The sequence below is a fragment of the Thalassophryne amazonica genome, chromosome 22 (assembly GCF_902500255.1).
Source record: "Thalassophryne amazonica chromosome 22, fThaAma1.1, whole genome shotgun sequence".
In the NCBI taxonomy this organism is placed as follows: Eukaryota; Metazoa; Chordata; class Actinopteri; order Batrachoidiformes; family Batrachoididae; genus Thalassophryne; species Thalassophryne amazonica.
This window is the reverse complement of record NC_047124.1, coordinates 14,519,818-14,540,382: the sequence shown is the minus strand read 5'-3', so window position 1 is coordinate 14,540,382 and position 20,565 is coordinate 14,519,818. Positions and strand designations below refer to the sequence as shown.

The window sequence follows — 20,565 nt, the reverse complement described above, 5'->3', positions numbered from 1 at the left end:
AACAATAGACAAGAGTCAATTCACAAAGGTGTCGTGTGGGCAGGCTCGAAGATAGGAGACGCCTGTCCAAAGCAGAACCGGAACCACACGATTTCCTCCGCCACCAGACCCCGAGAATACTGGAGCCGCCAAGTCCCGAACTCCCAGGTGGCCACTGCCTCCGCGTGTCGGACCTGGTACTGCTGGCGAGGAACAAAAAGCAATTAAATGAGGGCGCGTTTGCACCCAGGAATCCGTACGGCAGGAAAGCTACCTCTATCTCTCGTTGGAAAAGTAGTCCACAATACAACGCACAAAGTCACAAAAGAATACTGTCAAACAGTCAGCTGAGGTACGTTACCTTCCAGGTAGAACGATATCTCGGCAAAGAGGTGGAGATGACGTCTTGCTGATATACCGATGCTGATCAGATGAGTGGTGACAGCTGTCATAGGTGATGAGTGTCAGCTGTCACCCCGGCTGCTCCTGTGAGGCGGCAGCACCCTCTGGTGCCTGGAGCCCGCACTCCAGGCAGGGTGCCCTCTGGTGGTGGTGGGCCAGCAGTACCTCCTCTTCAGCGGCCCACACAACAGGACCCCCCCCCTCAACGGGCACCTCCTGGCGCCCGACTAGGCTTGTCCGGGTGGCGGCGGTAGAAATCGGCCAGGAGGGCCGGGTCCAGGATGAAGCTCCTCTTCACCCAGGAGCGTTCTTCAGGTCCGTACACCTCCCAGTCCACCAAATACTGGAAGCCCCGGCCCATCCTAAGGACATCTAAGAGCCGGCGCACAGTCCAAGCCGGCTCGCCATCGATGATCCGGGCAGGAGGTGGTGCCGGACCCGGAGTACAGAGGGGTGAGGTGTGATGGGGCTTGATCCGGGACACGTGGAAAACGGGATGGATCCGCAGTGAGGCTTGATGATCTTAAACGGACCGATATACCGGTCCTGCAGTTTAGGGGAGTCCACTTGAAGGGGAATGTCCTTAGTAGACAACCACACTGCCTGCCCTGGCCGGTACGTAGGGGCCGGGGTCCGCCGACGGTCTGCATGGGCCTTCGTCCTCATCCGGGCCCTCAGCAAGGCAGAACGGGCGGCACGCCACACCCGACGGCACTTCCGTAGGTGGGCCTGGACCGAGGGCACACCGACCTCTCCCTCAACCACCGGAAACAAAGGAGGTTGGTACCCCAGACACACCTCGAAAGGGGAGAGGCCGGTGGCTGACGACACCTGGCTGTTATGGGCATACTCGATCCAGGCCAGATGGGTACTCCAGGCCGCCGGGTGCGCGGCTGTCACGCAACACAGGGCCTGCTCCACCTCCTGATTGGCCCGTTCTGCTTGCCCGTTGGTCTGGGGATGATACCCGGATGAGAGACTCACCGTGGCCCCCAGTTCCCGGCAGAAGCTCCTCCAGACTTGCGAGGAGAACTGGGGACCGCGATCGGAGACGATGTCTGTTGGGATCCCATGCAGCCGGACGACGTGGTGGACCAGGAGGTCCGCTGTCTCCTGGGCCGTCGGGAGCTTCGGGAGGGCCACGAAGTGGGCCGCCTTGGAGAATCGGTCTACTATCGTGAGGATGGTGGTGTTGCCCTGGGACGGCGGGAGGCCTGTGACAAAATCCAGGCCGATGTGGGACCAGGGGCGATGGGGCATGGGCAGCGGCTGGAGCAGTCCCGAAGCCGTGCGATGGTCAGCCTTGCCCCTGGCGCAGGTGGTGCAGGCCTGGATATAATCCCGGACGTCGGCCGCTAGGGACGCCCACCAGAAGCGCTGCCGGACAACTGCCACGGTTCTTCGCACCCCTGGATGACAGGAGAGCTTAGAGCCGTGACAGAAGTCCAGGACTGCAGCCCTAGCTTCTGGTGGGACGTAGAGTCTGTTCTTCGGCCCAGTTCCGGGGTCCGGGCTTCGTGCCAGGGCCTCCCGGACGGTTCTCTCTACGTCCCAGGTAAGGGTGGCCACGATAGTGGACTCCGGGATGATGATGGGTTCCGGTGGATCCGACAACTCCGCTTTGACTTCATCTTCATGTACCCGGGACAAGGCATCCGATCTCTGGTTTTTGGTCCCGGGACGGTAGGTGATCCGGAAGTCAAAACGGCCGAAGAACAGTGACCAGCGGGCTTGCCTGGGGTTCAGCCGCTTGGCGGTCCTGATATACTCCAGGTTCCGGTGGTCAGTGAAAACCGTGAATGGCACGGACGTTCCCTCCAACAGATGTCTCCACTCTTCAAGAGCCTCTTTCACCACAAGGAGTTCTCGATTGCCGACGTCATAGTTCCGTTCGGCCGGGGTCAACCTGCGGGAAAAATAGGCACACGGGTGAAGGACCTTATCGGTCTTCCCGCTCTGGGAAAGCACAGCTCCTATCCCTGAGTCCGAGGCGTCCACTTCAACCACTAACTGGCGACTAGGATCGGGCTGCACCAGAACGGGTGCAGACAAGAAGCGCCGTTTCAACTCCTTGAACGCGGCATCGCAACGATCCGACCAGGTGAAGGGGACTTTTGGTGAGGTCAGGGCTGTCAGGGGGCTAACTACCTGACTGTAGCCCTTAATGAACCTCCTGTAAAAATTAGCAAAGCCGAGGAACTGTTGCAGCTTCCTACGGCTGGTGGGTTGGGGCCAGTCTCTCACCGCCGCGACCTTGGCCGGATCAGGAGCGACGGAGTTAGGGGAGATGATAAACCCCAGGAAGGACAAAGAAGTGCGGTGAAACTCGCACTTCTCGCCCTTCACAAACAGCCGGTTCTCTAATAACCGCTGCAGGACCTGACGTACATGCCGGACATGGGTCTCAGGATCCGGAGAAAAGATGAGTATGTCATCCAGATATACGAAGACGAATCGGTGCAGGAAATCCCGCAAGACATCATTAACCAATGCTTGGAACGTCGCGGGGGCGTTTGTAAGACCGAACGGCATGACCAGGTACTCAAAGTGACCTAACGGGGTGTTAAATGCCGTCTTCCACTCGTCTCCCTTCTGGATCCGAACCAGGTGATACGCATTCCTAAGATCGAGCTTGGTGAACATTTGGGCTCCATGCAGGGGCGTGAACAGTGAATCCAACAAGGGCAATGGGTATCGGTTACGAACCGTGATTTCGTTCAGCCCCCTGTAATCAATGCATGGACGTAGTCCGCCATCCTTTTTTCCCACAAAAAAGAAACCTGCACCCATCGGGGAAGTGGAATTCCGGATCAACCCGGCAGCTAAAGAGTCCCGGATGTAGGTCTCCATTGATTCGCGCTCAGGTCGTGAGAGGTTGTACAGCCTGCTGGACGGGAACTCAACGCCTGGAACCAAATCAATGGCACAATCGTACGGACGGTGGGGGGGAAGGGTGAGCGCCAGATCCTTACTGAACACATCCACAAGGTCATGGTACTCCACCGGCACCGTCCCTAGATTGGGCGGGACTCTGACCTCCTCCTTAGCCTGGGAACCGGGAGGAACCGAGGAACCTAAACATACCCGATGGCAGGTCTCGCTCCACTGAACCACTACCCCGGACGGCCAATCGATCCGAGGATTGTGTTTTAACATCCAGGGGAACCCTAAAATCACACGGGAGGTAGCAGGAGTCACAAAAAACTCGATCTCCTCCCGGTGATTTCCTGACACCACCAGAGTTACTGGTGGTGTCTTATGTGTGATTGGAGGGAGTAGGGAGCCATCTAGTGCCCGCACCTGCACAGGCGAGGTAAGCGCCACCAGAGGGAGCCCTATGTCCCTGGCCCATCTGCTGTCTAACAGATTCCCTTCAGAGCCCGTGTCCACCAGTGCTGGGGCCTTCAGGGTTAAATCCTCATAAAGGATTGTAACTGGGAGTCGTGTGGCAATGTGGGTGTGTCCCACGTGAATGTCTCGGCCCACCCCTAGCCCAGTTTCTAGGGGCGGGCGTTGGTGTTTAACCGCTCGGGGCAGTCTCTTACCTGATGCTCTATTGAGCCACAAACAAAACACGCTCCGCGGGCCAGCCTCCTCTGTCTATCTGGTGCCCTAAATGTGGCCCTGCTCGTGTCCATAGCTTCGTCAGCAGGGGGAGCTGTAACCACACGGAGGGTAGGGGCCGTGGAGCGTGGGGAGGGCGGAACGCGGTCGGAACCGGAAGGGAGAGGGACGGCGCGTGCCCGGCCACGCCCTTCGTCTCGTTCCCGACGGCGTTCTTCTAATCGATTGTCTAATAGTATAACGAGATCAATAAGCCCATCTAAATCCCGCGGTTCGTCCTTAGCCACCAGGTGCTCCTTTAGGACCAACGACAGTCCGTTTACAAAGGCGACGCGGAGGGCAGTGCTGTTCCAGCCGGACCTCGCAGCCGCGATGCGGAAGTCGACTGCATAGGCAGCTGCGCTCCGGCGCCCCTGTCTCATTGACAGCAGCACGGCTGAAGCGGTCTCTCCTCTGTTTGGGTGATCGAACACTGTTCTGAACTCCCTCACAAACCCATCATATGTCTGAAGGAGCCGTGAATTCTGCTCCCAGAGCGCTGTAGCCCAAGCGCGTGCCTCACAGCGAAGCAGGTTTATTACATAAGCTATTTTGCTGGCATCAGTCGCGTACATGACAGGACGTTGTGCGAAGACGAGCGAACACTGCATAAGGAAGTCCGCGCACGTCTCCACACAACCTCCGTACGGCTCTGGAGGGCTTATGTATGCTTCCGGGGAAGGTGGGAGGGGTCGTTGAACGACCTGTGGAACGTCACTGTTACGCACAGGGTCGACAGGAGGGAGAGCCGCAGCAGCGCCCTGAGGGCGCGCTTCCACCTGCGCGGCGAGAGCCTCCACCCTGCGGTTAAGGAGGACGTTCTGCTCGGTCATTAAATCCAACCGAGCCGTGAAAGCGGTGAGGATCCGTTGCAACTCACCGATCATTCCTCCTGCGGACGCCTGTGCGCCCTGTTCTTCCATTGGCCGTTCAACAGCCGGTTGACGCCCCTCGGGATCCATGACGATGGCCGAGATATCCTGTTGGGAAAGTGTAGGTACACGGACCCACAACAGGGGGCGCAAATGAACGGACAATGGAGTAGGTCAAATAACAACACTTTACTGTTGTGAATGTGCACAACAAATACAACAGATTACAACAATAGACAAGAGTCAATTCACAAAGGTGTCGTGTGGGCAGGCTCGAAGATAGGAGACGCGTGTCCAAAGCAGAACCGGAACCACACGATTTCCTCCGCCACCAGACCCCGGGAATACTGGAGCCGCCAAGTCCCGAACTCCCAGGTGGCCACTGCCTCCGCGTGTCGGACCTGGTACTGCTGGCGAGGAACAAAAAGCAATTAAATGAGGGCGTGTTTGCACCCAGGAATCCGTACGGCAGGAAAGCTACCTCCACCTCTCGTTGGAAAAGTAGTCCACAATACAACGCACAAAGTCACAAAAGAATACTGTCAAACAGTCAGCTGAGGTACGTTACCTTCCAGGTAGAACGATATCTCGGCAAAGAGGTGGAGATGACGTCTTGCTGATATACCGATGCTGATCAGATGAGTGGTGACAGCTGTCATAGGTGATGAGTGTCAGCTGTCACCCCGGCTGCTCCTGTGAGGCGGCAGCGCCCTCTGGTGCCTGGAGCCCGCACTCCAGGCAGGGTGCCCTCTGGTGGTGGTGGGCCGGCAGTACCTCCTCTTCAGCGGCCCACACAACATACACAGTGTGTTTTCCTAACCTGTTATGCCTTAAATAAAGAGAAAATAGCTATTATTCCACAGAAACTTTGCTTCTGTGATCAGGACAATGATATTTTGAAATTTGTCTGTTTTCAAGAATATTCTTGATTCGCCTTCACTACTACTGAGTAGTTTTCTAGAATATTCTTTAACTGCTAGAACTGTCCAGAATTTTCTAGCAGTTTCCAGAATTATCTAGAAATTTCAAGAAACTTTTTAGAACTTTCTAGAACGTAAAAAAAATTAAATCAAAGTTTGTGCTGAATGTAGTCATTTTTCCATAGACTTTAGACATAAGCAGTTGAAATATAACACTTAGAAGCCAGGAACAAAAATTGTGTTACATAGTGTAATTATTGATGTTTCCTTGAGTTAACTTAATTGATTTGCGGTATTCTGTTCAATTTAACTTATGTTAGGTTCTTTTATCACGGCGAGACCTCCAAAAACAATTGGACAGGAAATCAAATCAAATCAATTTTATTTATATAGCGCCAAATCACAACAAACAGTTGCCCCAAGGTGCTTTATATTGTAAGGCAAAGCCATACAATAATTACAGAAAAACCCCAACGGTCAAAACGACCCCCTGTGAGCAAGCACTTGGCAACAGTGGGAAGGAAAAACTCCCTTTTAACAGGAAGAAACCTCCAGCAGAACCAGGCTCAGGGAGGGGCAGTCTTCTGCTGTGACTGGTTGGGGCTGAGGGAGAGAACCAGGAAAAAGACATGCTGTGGAGGGGAGCAGAGATCAATCACTAATGATTAAATGCAGAGTGGTGCATACAGAGCAAAAAGAGAAAGAAACACTCAGTGCATCATGGGAACCCCCCAGCAGTCTAAGTCTATAGCAGCATAACTAAGGGATGGTTCAGGGTCACCTGATCCAGCCCTAACTATAAGCTTTAGCAAAAAGGAAAGTTTTAAGCCTAATCTTAAAAGTAGAGAGGGTGTCTGTCTCCCTGATCTGAATTGGGAGCTGGTTCCACAGGAGAGGAGCCTGAAAGCTGAAGGCTCTGCCTCCCATTCTACTCTTAAAAACCCTAGGAACTACAAGTAAGCCTGCAGTCTGAGAGCGACGGGCTCTATTGGGGTGATATGGTACTAAGAGGTCCCTAAGATAAGATGGGACCTGATTATTCAAAACCTTATAAGTAAGAAGAAGAATTTTAAATTCTATTCTAGAATTAACAGGAAGCCAATGAAGAGAGGCCAATATGGGTGAGATATGCTCTCTCCTTCTAGTCCCCGTTAGCACTCTAGCTGCAGCATTTTGAATTAACTGAAGGCTTTTTAGGGAACTTTTAGGACAACCTAATAATAATGAATTACAATAGTCCAGCCTAGAGGAAATAAATGCATGAATTAGTTTTTCAGCATCACTCTGAGACAAGACCTTTTTAATTTTAGAGATATTGCGCAAATGCAAAAATGGACTTCAAAGTTTAGATGTTGTATTGTAAAGAGTTGTTACATCGATACAGAGTTATCTCAGCACTGGGATCTTGAACCAGTCGCACGAAAACACAAGGAACAAAGAACACAGACTTCCTTTGTTTTCTAACTTTTATTCCTGTGCCTCGGCCGGCCCCATGTGGGCAGTCCTTAACCTGTCGTGAATCAGTGGCTATGTGATTGGCTGCAAAAGTGAAGTAGGCAGGCGTCTGTTTGTGGTGCGTTCATGGTTGTTATGTAAAAATCTTATAGTGTGTGTTTATGTATGTAGTGTAGGTTCACACAATAAAAACAGAGCGTTCCATCATGCTGATTCTTTTTCCAAATAGACATGAATACTTTGGTTTTATCAATTAAACATATATAAAAAGATCAGATGGTTTTGTCAATTAGACAGCTTTAAAAGGATCTGATAGTTTTACCAAATACAAGGACATTTTGTGTGTCAGCCATTTAGGTTTTACAGTGTACCTCAGGGCTGAACAGTTCATTTTCTGTCACATTTTTTGTAGTTCCTGTGAACACAAATTAATTCAATATGTTCCTGACAATTAATTTCTTTAATATTTCAAAAGTGTATGCATGAGCTTTACTTTTGATGCACCCTTATTTTAAAGCAGGCAAGACACGGCGTATGTACCCACACGACAAATATCATTCAATTTTGAGCAACTATGGAACATATGACATAACACCGTTGGGGTCAAATGTTAAAAAGCAAAAAGAGTGTGGTAGAGAGGTAAAGAAGAGAGTACAGCAACCAGGAGGAACCTCACCAGTAACTAACAGTTTACTGTCACTGTTTGCTGTGGATAAAATGATTACAAATGACTGAACTTTAAGACAAGAGATCAGTTTAAAAAGCGACTTTATTTTGCTTACGTATAACATTCCGTAGACATGTTTGCTCCCTGCTGGACATGTCTGGACTAGTTGCAGGACATAATGTTGTCATCATGTGCAAGATGGAAATTAAATACAGCTTGAAATAAGGTTGTTTGTCAGTTTTGTTCATTTCTAAAATGACTGCTGATTCACTGCAGACACTGAACCCAATATTTCATGTGTCAGCTTCATTTCATTTGTTAGTATTATATTTTTTTCTTGCATTTAAGGCCTGCATAGTCCAAAAAAAAGAAGAAGCTGAAATGGGGAAGTTTCTTTTAAATATAATGTTTAAATAATCGGTTTTAAAGCCACTTTTCTTGAGACAAGTCAGGGGTTGGTTCCATGAATACATCTCGGAATATGTCTTGGACTTAATTTCCATCCATCATTAAGAAATACAAAAAATTTGATTCTGTATGGGGAAATCTGTGTCAAGTAGGCAGTTCTCAAAAATTCAGTGATCACGGAATGGAGGGATCTTCAGCTGTAGCTGACTGACGCACTGATTCTTGCACACGTTGCACTTCACAAATAGTCACAGAGCAATCCTCCTCCTCCATGCCAAACCCGGGGTACAGGGACTCTGTGAAGGTGGTGTTAAAAGTGTACAGGTGGCTGAAGGTCCCTGAGGAGACGCTGTAGAAGGACAGGGTGCCGCCTGGCCAGTCCAGATAGACAGCGACCCTGTGCGAGTTTGATGGAGGTGCTGCTACCTCCACACACTGTTGGTCATGCTGAGCACTGTAGTGATCCTCAGAACAGTACAGACTCCAGGACTGGTCTGTGGAGCCAAAGCCACACAGATGGGAGCCTGCCCTCCGGTGAATTCCTTTCATGGCCACAGCGATATCCACCCAGCGCCCGCGCCACTCCACCTCCCAGTAGTGGCGTTTGGTGAGGCCTTCGTGACACAGCACCTGGGAGACACTCTCAAACCGATCGGGGTGAGCCGGGTACTGCTGTCTCTCCCTCACCCATGTCACCTGGTTTCCCCCGTCGTGCAGAAACAGAGAGTTGGCGGCTGTGTTCGTGTCCAACGTTAGCTTGCAGGCATCTGTGAGAAGCATACAGTGCATCTGGAAAGTATTCACAGCAATTCACTTTTTCCACATTTTGTCTTGTTATAGCCTTATTCCAAAATGGATGAAATTCTGTTTTTTCCTCAAAATTCTACACACAATACCCCATAATGACAATGTGAAAATCTCCCTCAAAATTCTACACACAATACCCCATAATGACAATGTGTCGATTTGTTTAACACTTGATGGCCTTTTGCAGCTCTTACTGCTTGTTCAACCAGTAGGTGTCTCTCCATTCACTGTAAAAAATATCCTGGCAGTTTAAAACCACATAGGCTGTGGCAATGCACAACTGAGTGTGTGCTGTTTTCTCTAACATTTCATTTATTCTAAGAGTCACCCAGGGGGATATGAATCACATCTGATTCAAGTGGTTTGTGTTTTGAAAAAGTATATATGTCACTGATTCAAAATAACAAACATGAAAGAAGTACATGCCTCCCCTGAGGCCCTGTCCTCTGAAGTGCAGGTGCAAGCGGTTAGAACGTTTGCCTCTCAATGAGAACGTTCCTGTACACTGTCCTTGCACGTCTGGAGTTGCGTCACACCACGTCATCCTGCAGATCCATACTGATCTGGTGTGGTGACTCCGAGCAAAAACAGGAGACAGGGGCGCTGTCCCCTTAAAGCACAAATAATTCAATCCATTGATAGAAATATGAGCAAGATGCACTGAGTGTTGCCATTAAATATGCAATCTGTAATATGATTATGGGTGCGAATTCCAGAACTGACCAGCAGGAGATGCCACCCCTTACCAAAAAATAGTACTGATAAGTATATAAAAAGTAAACTAGAAGTATACTTGAAACATACTTGCATATAATACTTTTTGGTAAGGGACAGCACACGTGATGGCTTTCTTTTAAAGCAAACTTCAAAGTACCGTTTGAAACACGGGTATTTAAAATGTTTGAGTTCACCATCACTAACTTACAGTATTGACAAAACATTTTGGCATCACCTCCAGCCACACATTCTATTATTTAACTGCACACAATGACCTGATAATATCTGTGATATTGTGTGTAAAATTTGGATAACTAGCCTGCTGCTGTAAAAAAAAACAAAACAAAAAAAAAAAACATAATCTTTGTTTTGTTATTTTTTCCAGCCTCATATTAACATGTTGGTGCAGCTCAATTACATAGAAAATTATATGAGGGAAAGCAAATGGGTCACACTCACTGTTTTTCAGAGTTGATTTCAAGTAGCACTCTGCATTATGGTCCACTCTGCACTCATGAGGATACAAAAAAAATGTATAAAACATTATTACAAACAATTTGAAAGAACATGATGTCAGTTGCATCTTTCATAATTTATAGTAACTTTTATAATTTTATTGTATTGGTGACTGAAGAAAACAAAGCCATGTACAACAGGAGTCAAACATTCCAATATTTTTCCTAATTATTAGTGCTGCTGATGCTCAGCTTTTGATTTACCTGAGTTCTTCTAGTTTACAGGATGGATCGGCTCGATGATCTGTCATCAGCTTCACTCCAGAGTCCTGCAGATAGTTGTAGCTGAGATCTAGTTTTCGCAGGTGGGAAGGGTTGGATTTCAGGGCAGATGCCAAATGAACACAGCCCTGCACTGTGACTCCGCAGAACGACAGCCTGTTTCAATCAAAGCATCCAACTTCAGAAAATTTCACTTTGAGTCTCACCAACACTACAATTCTCTTACTGATCTGGTCCCAGTTTCCAATCATGTCCATGAGCTATTTTTATGAACATTCCTAGAATCAACTCGGCATGTTTACACCACTCACGTAACTGTCTCTGAAATAATCAGGCCTCCACTGAACACCACCAAGAAAAAAAATACCATCTAGACCTGCCACTGTCACTTTTGAATTGCCTTGGTAACAGTACCCATGAGCATGAACAGTCATGGCTATGCCAATCTGGCATTTGACACTAATAACGTCGACCTTCAACCAAATCATTCTGACTGACCTTGCCAGGACAGCTCAAGAATCCATCTAAGTGTTGAAAATCAAATTCCTTGACCTTTACCAAAATTAACTTTTTAATGGCAATTTGAGGGTCAACCTTCATTGACATACCAAGTTTAGCAGAAAGGACCTGTGAGGAGTAGGTCAACAAACAGACAGGCAGACACGACCTTGGGCCCACTGCTTGACCTTTGGCATATTTGACCTCATCTGGGCAATTCCAGAACCAGCCTTCATATGTCTGCCAAATTTTGAGCATTTACGTCAATGACTTTGAATCTAATAACCGAGCTTTAGTAAATTTGATATTGCCCAGGAAATTTGGGAACATACCTCTATGTTTGTGCCAAATATGGTGGACATCAGAGTGAAAAGAAATCATAATTTTGACCTTTGACCCACAACAACCTTGACCTTTGCCAAAACAAACATTTTAAGGGCAATTCTGGGGTAGACAGGTATCTACATATTAATTTTAGTGCAGTTCGTTCAAAGGCCCAGGGAGGAATAGGGGGAACAGACTTACAAACCAAAATTTTGACATGTGACCAAAATGACTTGGTCTTTTGCCAAAGCAAACCTCCGAAGGGTAATTCTGGGGTCAACCTACATGAACACTTTAGGTGTGGTGGAAACTTGGCCATGCACCTTGGAGGAGTAGTGTAACAGACAATCATTCCTCAAATTATAGTACGATAATCATGTGGTTATCCTCATTGTCGTCCATGATTCACACCCTACAAGATACTTTTTAAAAAAATTTCACATCAAAAACAACTTACCGCAAAGACTCCAGTTTACAGTCTGGAGCTGCCAGTCCATCAGCGAGCATCTTTACATCTAAATCATGCAGATCATTTTCACTCAGATCAAGCTGCTTTAGGTGAGACGTGCTGAGGGTGAGGACAGACGTCAAATCTGCACAGCATTGTTGGAGTTTACACTCATTTAACCTGCAAATGAAATTGCCAATGATAGTTAATTCAAAGGATGAACAAGTATTGCTTTGTGCATGTGTATTATCATTTTCGTATGTCTGCTGCATAAGCGCGACTTAACCTTAATATCTCCAGTTTGCAGTGTGGATCTTTGAATCCAACACAGAGCAGCTGTAAGCCCCGACCCTGCAGGTTGTTCCCACTCAGATCCAGCTCCCTGAGGTGGGAGGGGTCACAACTGAGGGCTGCACCAATGCGATTGCAGGATTTCTGCGTAAGCCCGCACAGATGGAGCCTGAAAAAAAAGAATGAGTGACAGCGTATTACGTTACATATGGTTGGTACACAGTTAATATTAGATGCTAAAAAACATCACTGTATAACTGCATAGAATTAGAACATGATTCTATTATTAGAGTGCATCACCACCAACCAAAACTGAAGGAATAATGTTTGCCCATGGACATACTGCAGTTTTGCCTGCAGGACATTCTGCTCTCACGCCCCGAGTGCTTCTTATCTTTAAAGTTTCAAGTAAATTTCATTCTCTATAAATCCAAGCAGTGGGACCTTTCTGCTTGGACAGTTGAGATAAATAAGGTGTTAATGTAAAGTTTACACCTTCTGGGTTACTGCTAACCAGATGAATTACAATGAGCCTAAGCACACCGCAAATATATTAAAGGAGTGGCTTCTGGACAAAAGTGTATAACTTGTTTTAATGCCGGTTGTGTTGAGATTCAACAAATGACAAGTTTGGCATGTCTTTTTACATCAAATTGTTCTAAATATCCACGGCAGAGTTAGAAATAAGGTAAGACAAATGTAGTTAATTAAAAGTAACTATCAGTAGCATTTATCTAGATATACTTGACACCTTGTTATTCAGAAACGTAACGTAAAATAGGCCGTAGACTCAGATGACAGGATCAGCTTCGGTTAAGAAATGGTATGGTCCATTTTAGGGGTGTCAAAGTCATATTACAAGATTCTTCTGTGCATGAATGTGGAAATATATTCCAATATTTACATTTGCAGGTTAGAAGGTTATATAAATGTTTTCAACACCCCAAACTCTTGTTTTTAACCTCTTTTTGGCTCCAAAAATAAATTAGGGGGGTTAGAACCCTCCAGCACTCCCATGATCAGGATTACCCACATCAGCATCCAGGACATTGAATCCGTGCAGTCTGCACTGACCTGAGGGTTTCCAGTTGACACTGTGAAGATGTGAGTCCTTCAAACAGCAGAGAAGCACCAGAATCCTTCAAATTGTTGTTGCTCAGATCAAGATTTTTCAGCTGAGATGAACCTGAGCTTAAAACTGAAGCCAAAACTCCACAGCAATTCTCTTTAAGCTTGCACTGTTTCAACCTGGATGCACAAAACAGCAAAATATGATGGATTTTGTTTAACTGTTTAGGTTCTAACTTCAACAAATTAAAAATGATCCATAGGAGTACTATGTTTACAAAAAAGGGAGGTTCAAGTAGGACAGTGTAGAGGCATTTTATGCTTACAAAGATGGATGTAACATCCAATGGATTCGCCCTAGTGGGATGTGTGCAAGGTTAGTCTAATTTGATTTAAATTAACCATTTTACTAGGGGAGCTGCGACCACTACCTTTGCACCCCCTTTTGCCCCAACTTTTTTAGGTTCCTTAGATGACCCCAAAACACAATGAGGATGTTCCCAAAAATAAATAAAAACTGGCCTCAAACCACTTATCCAAGATGGCCACCAAAATATATATATATTTTTTTCACTAAAACACCAATGATTTCTGTCATTATTAAGTCTATTGTTTGTTCATACTATGTATTTTAATGATAAGGGTCTATTGGCAGCCATTTTGGACGCCATTTTGAATCTTAAACCCATGAATGAATTTAGTTTAGACACAAATGAGTTTGCTGTGACCTGCAATGGTCTTCCCATTGAATATCTGTTAAATTTAAGTTATTTATATGTTGTGTAAAAGTGTTTTAGTGAAAAACCCTATTTTGCCGGCTATATTCGATAACTGGTTTGAGGCCAGTTTTTATTTTTGGGACCATCCTGATTGTGTTTTGGTGTCATCTAAGGAACCTAAAACAGTTGGTTTGGTTTAGTCCTGGGGTGGGGGGGTGGGGGGGGGTGCAAAGGTAGTGGTCGTGGCTCCCCTAGTATTTGATTATTTTGTCCTGAATGCACACAGCGACATCCAAATAGAATGTCCGACCTCCGCTGAAACTCAATCTCAAATATAAAGAAGCAAATCTTGTATAATTATATCAGCACACATTGTTTTAGATCTTATTTTCCACGTGTATATTTCAGTGTTTACTCTGAAAGGACATGCTCCATCATGTCTAACTTCACCAATGGAAACCAAAAATATGAGGTCAACAACAAACAGCTCTAACCACACAGTTTCCAGTTTGCAGTGAGGGCTGCACATTCCTTCACACAGAGCCTTAAATCCCGCTTCATGGATGTTATTAGCGCTTAGGTCCAGTTCTTTGAGTCTGGTAGACTTTGAGCTGAGGGCAACGGCTAATGTGTCGCAGCAGTCGCCTTCCAGTTTACACTTACACAATCTGCAGAAAAAAGGGGGGAAAGCATGTGAATTTTCAACAGATAGGATATATTTCAGTTAATTACCTCAGCCAACAAAGTTGGAGGAGTTTATGTTTTTTTGCCCCTGTTCGTCTGTCTAATTGTGAACACCCTGGAGCCCACAAATTTCCAAATATTGTTCTAAACATTTTTTTTTACTGAAGATTCATGTCCTGATAGGCAAAAAATGATGAAATGTTCAAGGTCATAGGTCAAAGGGCAAAAGCAGAAGAAATCTTGGAAAATTGGAAAAATCCCCATCTTCCACATTGAATGGATTTTCAAAAATTCATATCTCTGTCGAAAAATATCAAATTTCTTTCACATTTGAGACCATTATGTAGGATGATATCCTTTCTTGACTGACAAAATTTGACCTGGATCTGATCCAGATTACAGATTTTGTGGCCATTTGTGCCAGGTTGACCAGAGGTGCTGCAGGTTCAACTGGGAGTGTAGTAACAGTTGCAAAAGGTGTCACCAGCATGCCAGGCATCAATTGAACATTGAAAAACCCATTTAATGTATATTTTACATTATATCTTAATCAAACGTGCCCCAATCACACTCATATTTGAAAGTGACGTGCAAACTGACACTCGCTATCACCTGACAAAGTTTGATCCGGATCTGATCTGGATTGTGGATTGTGTGGACGTTTGAATTTAATATTGAAAAGCCCATTTGGTGTACATTTTGCATTATTTCTCAATCAAAAGTGCCTCAATCACTCTTATTTGTGACAATGAGGTGCAAACTGGCACTCTCAATGAATAGACTAAGTTCGATCCACATCTGATCCATATTGCAGATTTACTGGGTATTATATCTTATGAAAAGCCACTTCTAACAGGACTTTGACCTTGAAAAATTTTGGAATTTCTGAAATGTAGAAATTTGTGGAATTGGAAACTAGTGTTGGCAGAGGTTTGTGCTGTATAAGTGCAGTGCTTTAGTTTAAATTCTGTTACAGGCAGTGCAAAATTGCATGTTTGTATTATTTTGTCCACGATAAAATCCTAATTATTAAGTTAAAGCTACAGTGTGTTGGGATTAATGTCATCTAGTGGTGAGGTTGCGGATTGCATTACGCTATCGCTGGTCAAAATTTTGTTTCACTTCATGTTTTTGCTGGGATTCATGTTCCTTATATGTTTCCTTGCCTTCTCTTGTGACAAGCAATATGCATGAACCTCCATTTCACAAAAGTGATGGTTTGCAAACTTGTTAGCCTGCACTAGCAACCTGTAGACAGCGTATAACGGAGTAATCACTGATTCCTCTCCCTTTTTTTCCCCTTCAGTCTTCCCATCATGCTGAAAAATGCAAATGGCAGAGTAAGTATGTCTCTTTGGGGCTACTGGACCAACACAACAACATGGTGACTTTCATAAGGGGGCCCGCCCCCATGTAGATATGAAAGACTCATTCACATTGATTCATTGTTTCGGGTAATTATACACAAATAAACAGATATGTGACTATGATATTCTGCTAATAAATACACCAAATCCTACATCCTATTGCTTTAAGTAATTATAGCAAGTTGTTTGCATCATTCGGACAAATTGTTCATTTGTGTTAGTAACTGAGTCAGTTTCACTGGGTTTTCTCTTTTTTTCCCAGTGTGGTTTTGAACAAATGTTAATTTTTTTTTTTTAACAATTCATGAACTGATAGGGAAGTGTTTTATAAGATTAGATAGAAAACTGTATTATGACACTATTCTGGACATTCTTACTTCCATCTTGCTGTTTCCCTGCTGTCGGCCTGCAGCAGCAAAAGGTACAAATGTAATATCAAAGAATGGAACAAATTTAAGGAAGGGTGGTGAAGCAGATGGTAGCAGGTGTAACAAAAATGTCGGAATTTTGGCAGATACGGATCTTGCATCAGTGTTCGTGTTTATGATTGTGTGAAAATCAGACGTCAGCTTTGTTTCCGTTTTGGAAACTACGGGGAATAGATGTTGCCTTTGGCATTTACATGGTTGAGATAGACAGTATATGTACTATAATACCATGATTCTGACCTCAGACTCTTTAGTTTACAATGTGGACTCTCTAATCCAACAGACAGCAGCTTGACCCCTAAATCCTTCAAGTTGTTTTCGCTCAGGTCCAGTGCGGTCAGCTGTGAGGACGGCGAGCTGATGGCTGAGGTCAATAACTGACAGCAGTTCTCAGTGAGGTTGCACCGATTTAACCTAAGGGAAGAAAGAAAATACTGGTTTATGACTTCCTACTCATTTTATTACCCCTGACGTGGAAATAATGTCAGTGCTGCCTGTCTGTTTGTATCTTAGCAGGATTATACCAAAAAATAAAATAAAATAAATCTACACCAACATTCTTGAACCTTGATATAAGGGTAGAGTATGGGCCAAGGACTAAACCATTAACTTTTGGAGCAGCTCTGATAAAGGGGGTGGATCTAAGAAGTTTTTTCTCCTCACTTTCCTCATTGCAATATTGGACAATTTAGTGGATTTCTGCCAATTTCTCGAAAATTAACACATAGAACATCATGAAAGAAGTCAGGTACTTGCAGTAGCCAATACCAATGTGACCTAATTCACTGCTCAGTATCAAGACTCAAGAGTATGATAAAAGGAAGCTTGCGGAAGTCAGATTGTATCTCAATTGTTAAGACTTTTCAGAAATTTAGAAAACAAAGTGAATGAAAATTATGTAGAAAAGGAAGATTGTGTTTGACTTGTGGTTAAACTCACAGAGCCCGTGAGGACGAAGATATGACAGTGAGCAGCTTTATTAGCCCTTCCTCAGATCTTGTGTACTTCTTCAGATCAAACTCTTCCTCTGTTGCCGATGATGTCATCAGTTCATATGTGAGTGCAGACCATTGGGCTGGAGACAACTGTTTGGCTGAAAGTCTCCCATATCTTATAAAGCTCTGGATCTCCTGAACCAAAGACTCTTCTTTCAACTCGCTCAGGCAGTGGAACAGGTTGAGCTTAGACTCTGGTTCCTCCTTAATCTTCTCCTTGATAAACTGGATGATTTTTGCCACATCTTCCTCACCTTCTATTTCCAAATCCAGGACCCTACAGAGGAGCATCTGATTTGACTTAAGGGACAGCCCAAGAAGAAAGCGAAGGAAGAGGTCCCAGTGACCATTACCACTCTCCAGCGCCTTGTCAATGGCAGTTTTGTGGAAATTAAACATAGACTTTGGAAGATATCTTGTAGATATCCTTTTGAGGTATCCAAGCAGAACATTTTCCTTTCTTTGCATGTAACAATGATGGGCATATACAGCTGCCAGAAACTCCTGGACGGTCAAATGTACAAAGCTGAACACCTCTTGCCCCATTCTACCCTCCTTTGTGCACATGCCTGAGTAAATGGTTGCCTTCTCCACATCTATGCTGCACTCTTTCAGGTCAGCTTCATAGAAAACCAGGCTGCCTTTCTCCAGCTGACGAAATGCCAACTCTGCCAGCTTCAGAACAAAATTGTCACTTTCCACCGGGTAATCTCCATCTTTCATCCTGCCTGTGTGGCAGAGGAGAAGATACACGTACATCTCTGTCAGGGTGTTGGGCATATCTCCTGTCATGTTGTCACACAACATTTTCTTCATCACAGTGGCTGTAATCCAGCAGAATATTGGTATTTGACACATGATATGGAGGATTCTAGATGACTTCACATGGTTGATGATCCTTCCAGCAAGTTTATCATCATGTAAACGCTTTTTAAAGTATTCCACCTTTTGTTCATTGGTGAACCCTCGGACCTCTGTCCACTGGTGGAGATACTTCCGGGGGATGCGGTTGGCTGCTGTAGGTCGTGAAGTAATCCAAACAAGAGCATTACCGAGCAGATCTCCTGTAATGAGGTTTGTGATCAGAACATCCAAAGAAGCTGGTTCAGTCTCATCTCTCAAGACTTTATTCTGTTTGAAGTTCAACGGGAGACGACTCTCGTCCAAACCATCAAAAATGAACAAAATTTTGGATTCTGTTCCAAACATCTTGAGTGGTTTCATCAAAGGAAAAAACTGATGGAGCAGCTGCATCAAACTATAGTCCTTCTCGCTTATGTTGGGATTCAGTTCACGGAATGGAAGCGGGAAGATGTAGGTGATATCCTGGTTGTCTTCTCCTTCTGCCCAGCTCAAAGTATACTTCTGTGCACAGACAGTCTTACCCACTCCAGGTATACCTTGGGTAAGCACAGTTCGAATCCACTTGTTTTGGTTTGGGTGGGGTTTGAAAAGGTTGCTTAATTTAATGGTGGATTCTCCGGTTGTCAAAGGCACTGACCTCAGGTGCCCGATTTCATGATCCTCGCTGAAGCTTCCCACTGCTCCTTCAATCACATAGAGCTCAGTATAGATTTTTTTCAAATAGATGGTCTCTCCTTCATCTGCATTGCCATCATAATGGTTTTGGTATTTTTCCCTCAGAGTGGATTTCAGCTTCTCCTGGATTACATGTTCATCAGATTCTGTTAAAACAATTAAAAACCTTCATATAAAAGATGTTTATTTGATTTTTTTTTTTAAAGTTGGGTTTTAACTATTTGTCATCCTACAGTACCTTTGTTGACTTGAAAACTTGGACCTTTTAAGAAACAAAGACATAGCTGTTAGAGCCATTTTGTCTCACAAACAAACTGTCATTTGGCACTTTTTCGATGTTTTGTTACCTTTATTGTACTTCTGCAGAGTTTCAGCCAAGAGTTTGAGCTTCATCCTTGTCAGTATATCCACTGTGACCACAACTGCGTCATCGTAGCCATATGTTTGCACCAAGAGATTCGCAACGTCAACCCTATCTGCCCCATCAAATCGAGCCCTTGGAATATGAGGTAATCCTTCAAGAACATCGCTGTACAGGAACCACTGAAACGCCTTCAGCTGCTCACCCACCAGTTCCTCCAAAATGCCCATGAGACGCTCCGGTACAGAAGCCATTTCTGTTCTTTGATGCGCTCATTTGTTGTTCGCTGTTTTTCTGTGTGCATTTCCTGACACAAGCAACTGTGACATGCAACCGGTTTCACTTTTACTGGGTTACAGGGCTGGTAATGCTGCTGTTATCTCACTATTGCTGCTTCTTATGCGCAGTCATTTATCAGAAGAGCTATCAGCCAGTGCCCGGCAAATAACTATGTTCACTGCTGGAATACTGTAGGTCACGTTGAAACAAGTTGAACCTGTCCAGTGATGTGGGTGATGGTGGTTGGAGGGACCAGTTTGTGAAAAACCTTACTGTAACAAAGTGCAGGGTAAATAGTGCACTTACACCCACTGTTCAACATGTCTTTTTAAGTTTCATTTTGTGTCACTTTTTTTTGTCCACCACTTCTTCTTTTATAGTGAGCCAAAATGGTAGGAAGAACACGTTTCTGCAAATAAGAACAACCAAGCAGGTCTAGAAAATGGGTTTGTCACGTGCACAGAGGAAGTTGTGTGTTGAATTGGTCTACATGTTGTCTGCCTGTGAGCAGAACTATTCAGAGGTCATTATTAGCCAATTATAAGAAGACAAAACTGTTCAAATTGTGCAGTTGATCGGGATAGTTTCTTTATTTTAACATATCCACACGGGGTGAAAAGTAATGCACTGATCATCAGGTTTGGTGTAACATCTCATGGTATCCTATACAGGCCCTGAGAGCCAGATGCCGGTGTTTATCCAGATTCTTTAGTGTGATGCAAGTGAAAGTTGACAACTTCCCCTGGACTGGATGCCAGCCCATGACAGGTTACGTCATAGCTTGGTAGACTGTGATAATACAAATTAAGTATCTTGTCCATGGAATCAGATCCAGGTCTACGTAGTGGTGGCACAGCTCCTTATCCCACTGAGCTACTTCTTATGTCTAAAAATCTCTTACATAGCTTGAAACAGGAAAATTTTACCTTTGGAAAGATAAAATGGAGCATAGAACAAACTTAGTGAACAGGCAGCTGTGGTCTTGGTGGCCACCAGA

General features: G+C 45.1%; 2 protein-coding genes across 3 annotated transcripts in view; one reads left to right on the top strand and one right to left on the bottom strand.

Annotated features, from left to right (window-relative positions):
• Window positions 1–7,982: 7,982 nt before the first annotated feature.
• Window positions 7,983–19,738, bottom strand: LOC117503745 (NACHT, LRR and PYD domains-containing protein 12-like). Of its 2 annotated transcripts, none has more exons than XM_034162973.1 (11): window positions 19,276–19,738; window positions 19,167–19,190; window positions 17,334–19,074; window positions 16,635–16,808; window positions 14,410–14,583; window positions 13,203–13,376; window positions 12,124–12,297; window positions 11,847–12,017; window positions 10,550–10,723; window positions 10,290–10,336; window positions 7,983–9,073 (listed from the first exon to the last, which is right to left on the bottom strand). In XM_034162973.1, exons 1-11 carry the CDS (start codon window positions 19,541–19,543, stop codon window positions 8,481–8,483), a joined length of 3,714 nt encoding a protein of 1,237 aa, XP_034018864.1. In that variant the 5' UTR covers window positions 19,544–19,738; the 3' UTR covers window positions 7,983–8,480. The 2 variants fall into 2 exon arrangements, with proteins under 2 accessions (XP_034018864.1, XP_034018866.1); XM_034162975.1 differs by having other exon boundaries at window positions 8,803–9,095.
• Window positions 16,916–20,565, top strand: part of osgep (O-sialoglycoprotein endopeptidase) — a 44,088-nt gene continuing 40,438 nt past the window's right edge. Inside the window, exon 1 of the mRNA XM_034162979.1 lies at window positions 16,916–16,938. The gene's annotated coding sequence lies outside the window, so the exon portion shown is untranslated. The remainder of the gene's footprint in view (window positions 16,939–20,565) is intronic.

Bases quoted from the DNA above. Each gene is read 5' to 3' on its own strand.
- LOC117503745 (XM_034162973.1), bottom strand. From the start codon at position 19,543: ATGGCTTCTGTACCGGAGCGTCTCATGGGCATTTTGGAGGAACTGGTG. The intron at 14,584-16,634 runs GTCAGAATCATG...TTTTTTCTGCAG, and splicing joins TGTAAACTAAAGAGTCTGAG to ATTGTGTAAGTGTAAACTGG. The intron at 12,018-12,123 runs GTTAAGTCGCGC...TTTCATTTGCAG, and splicing joins TGCAAACTGGAGATATTAAG to GTTAAATGAGTGTAAACTCC.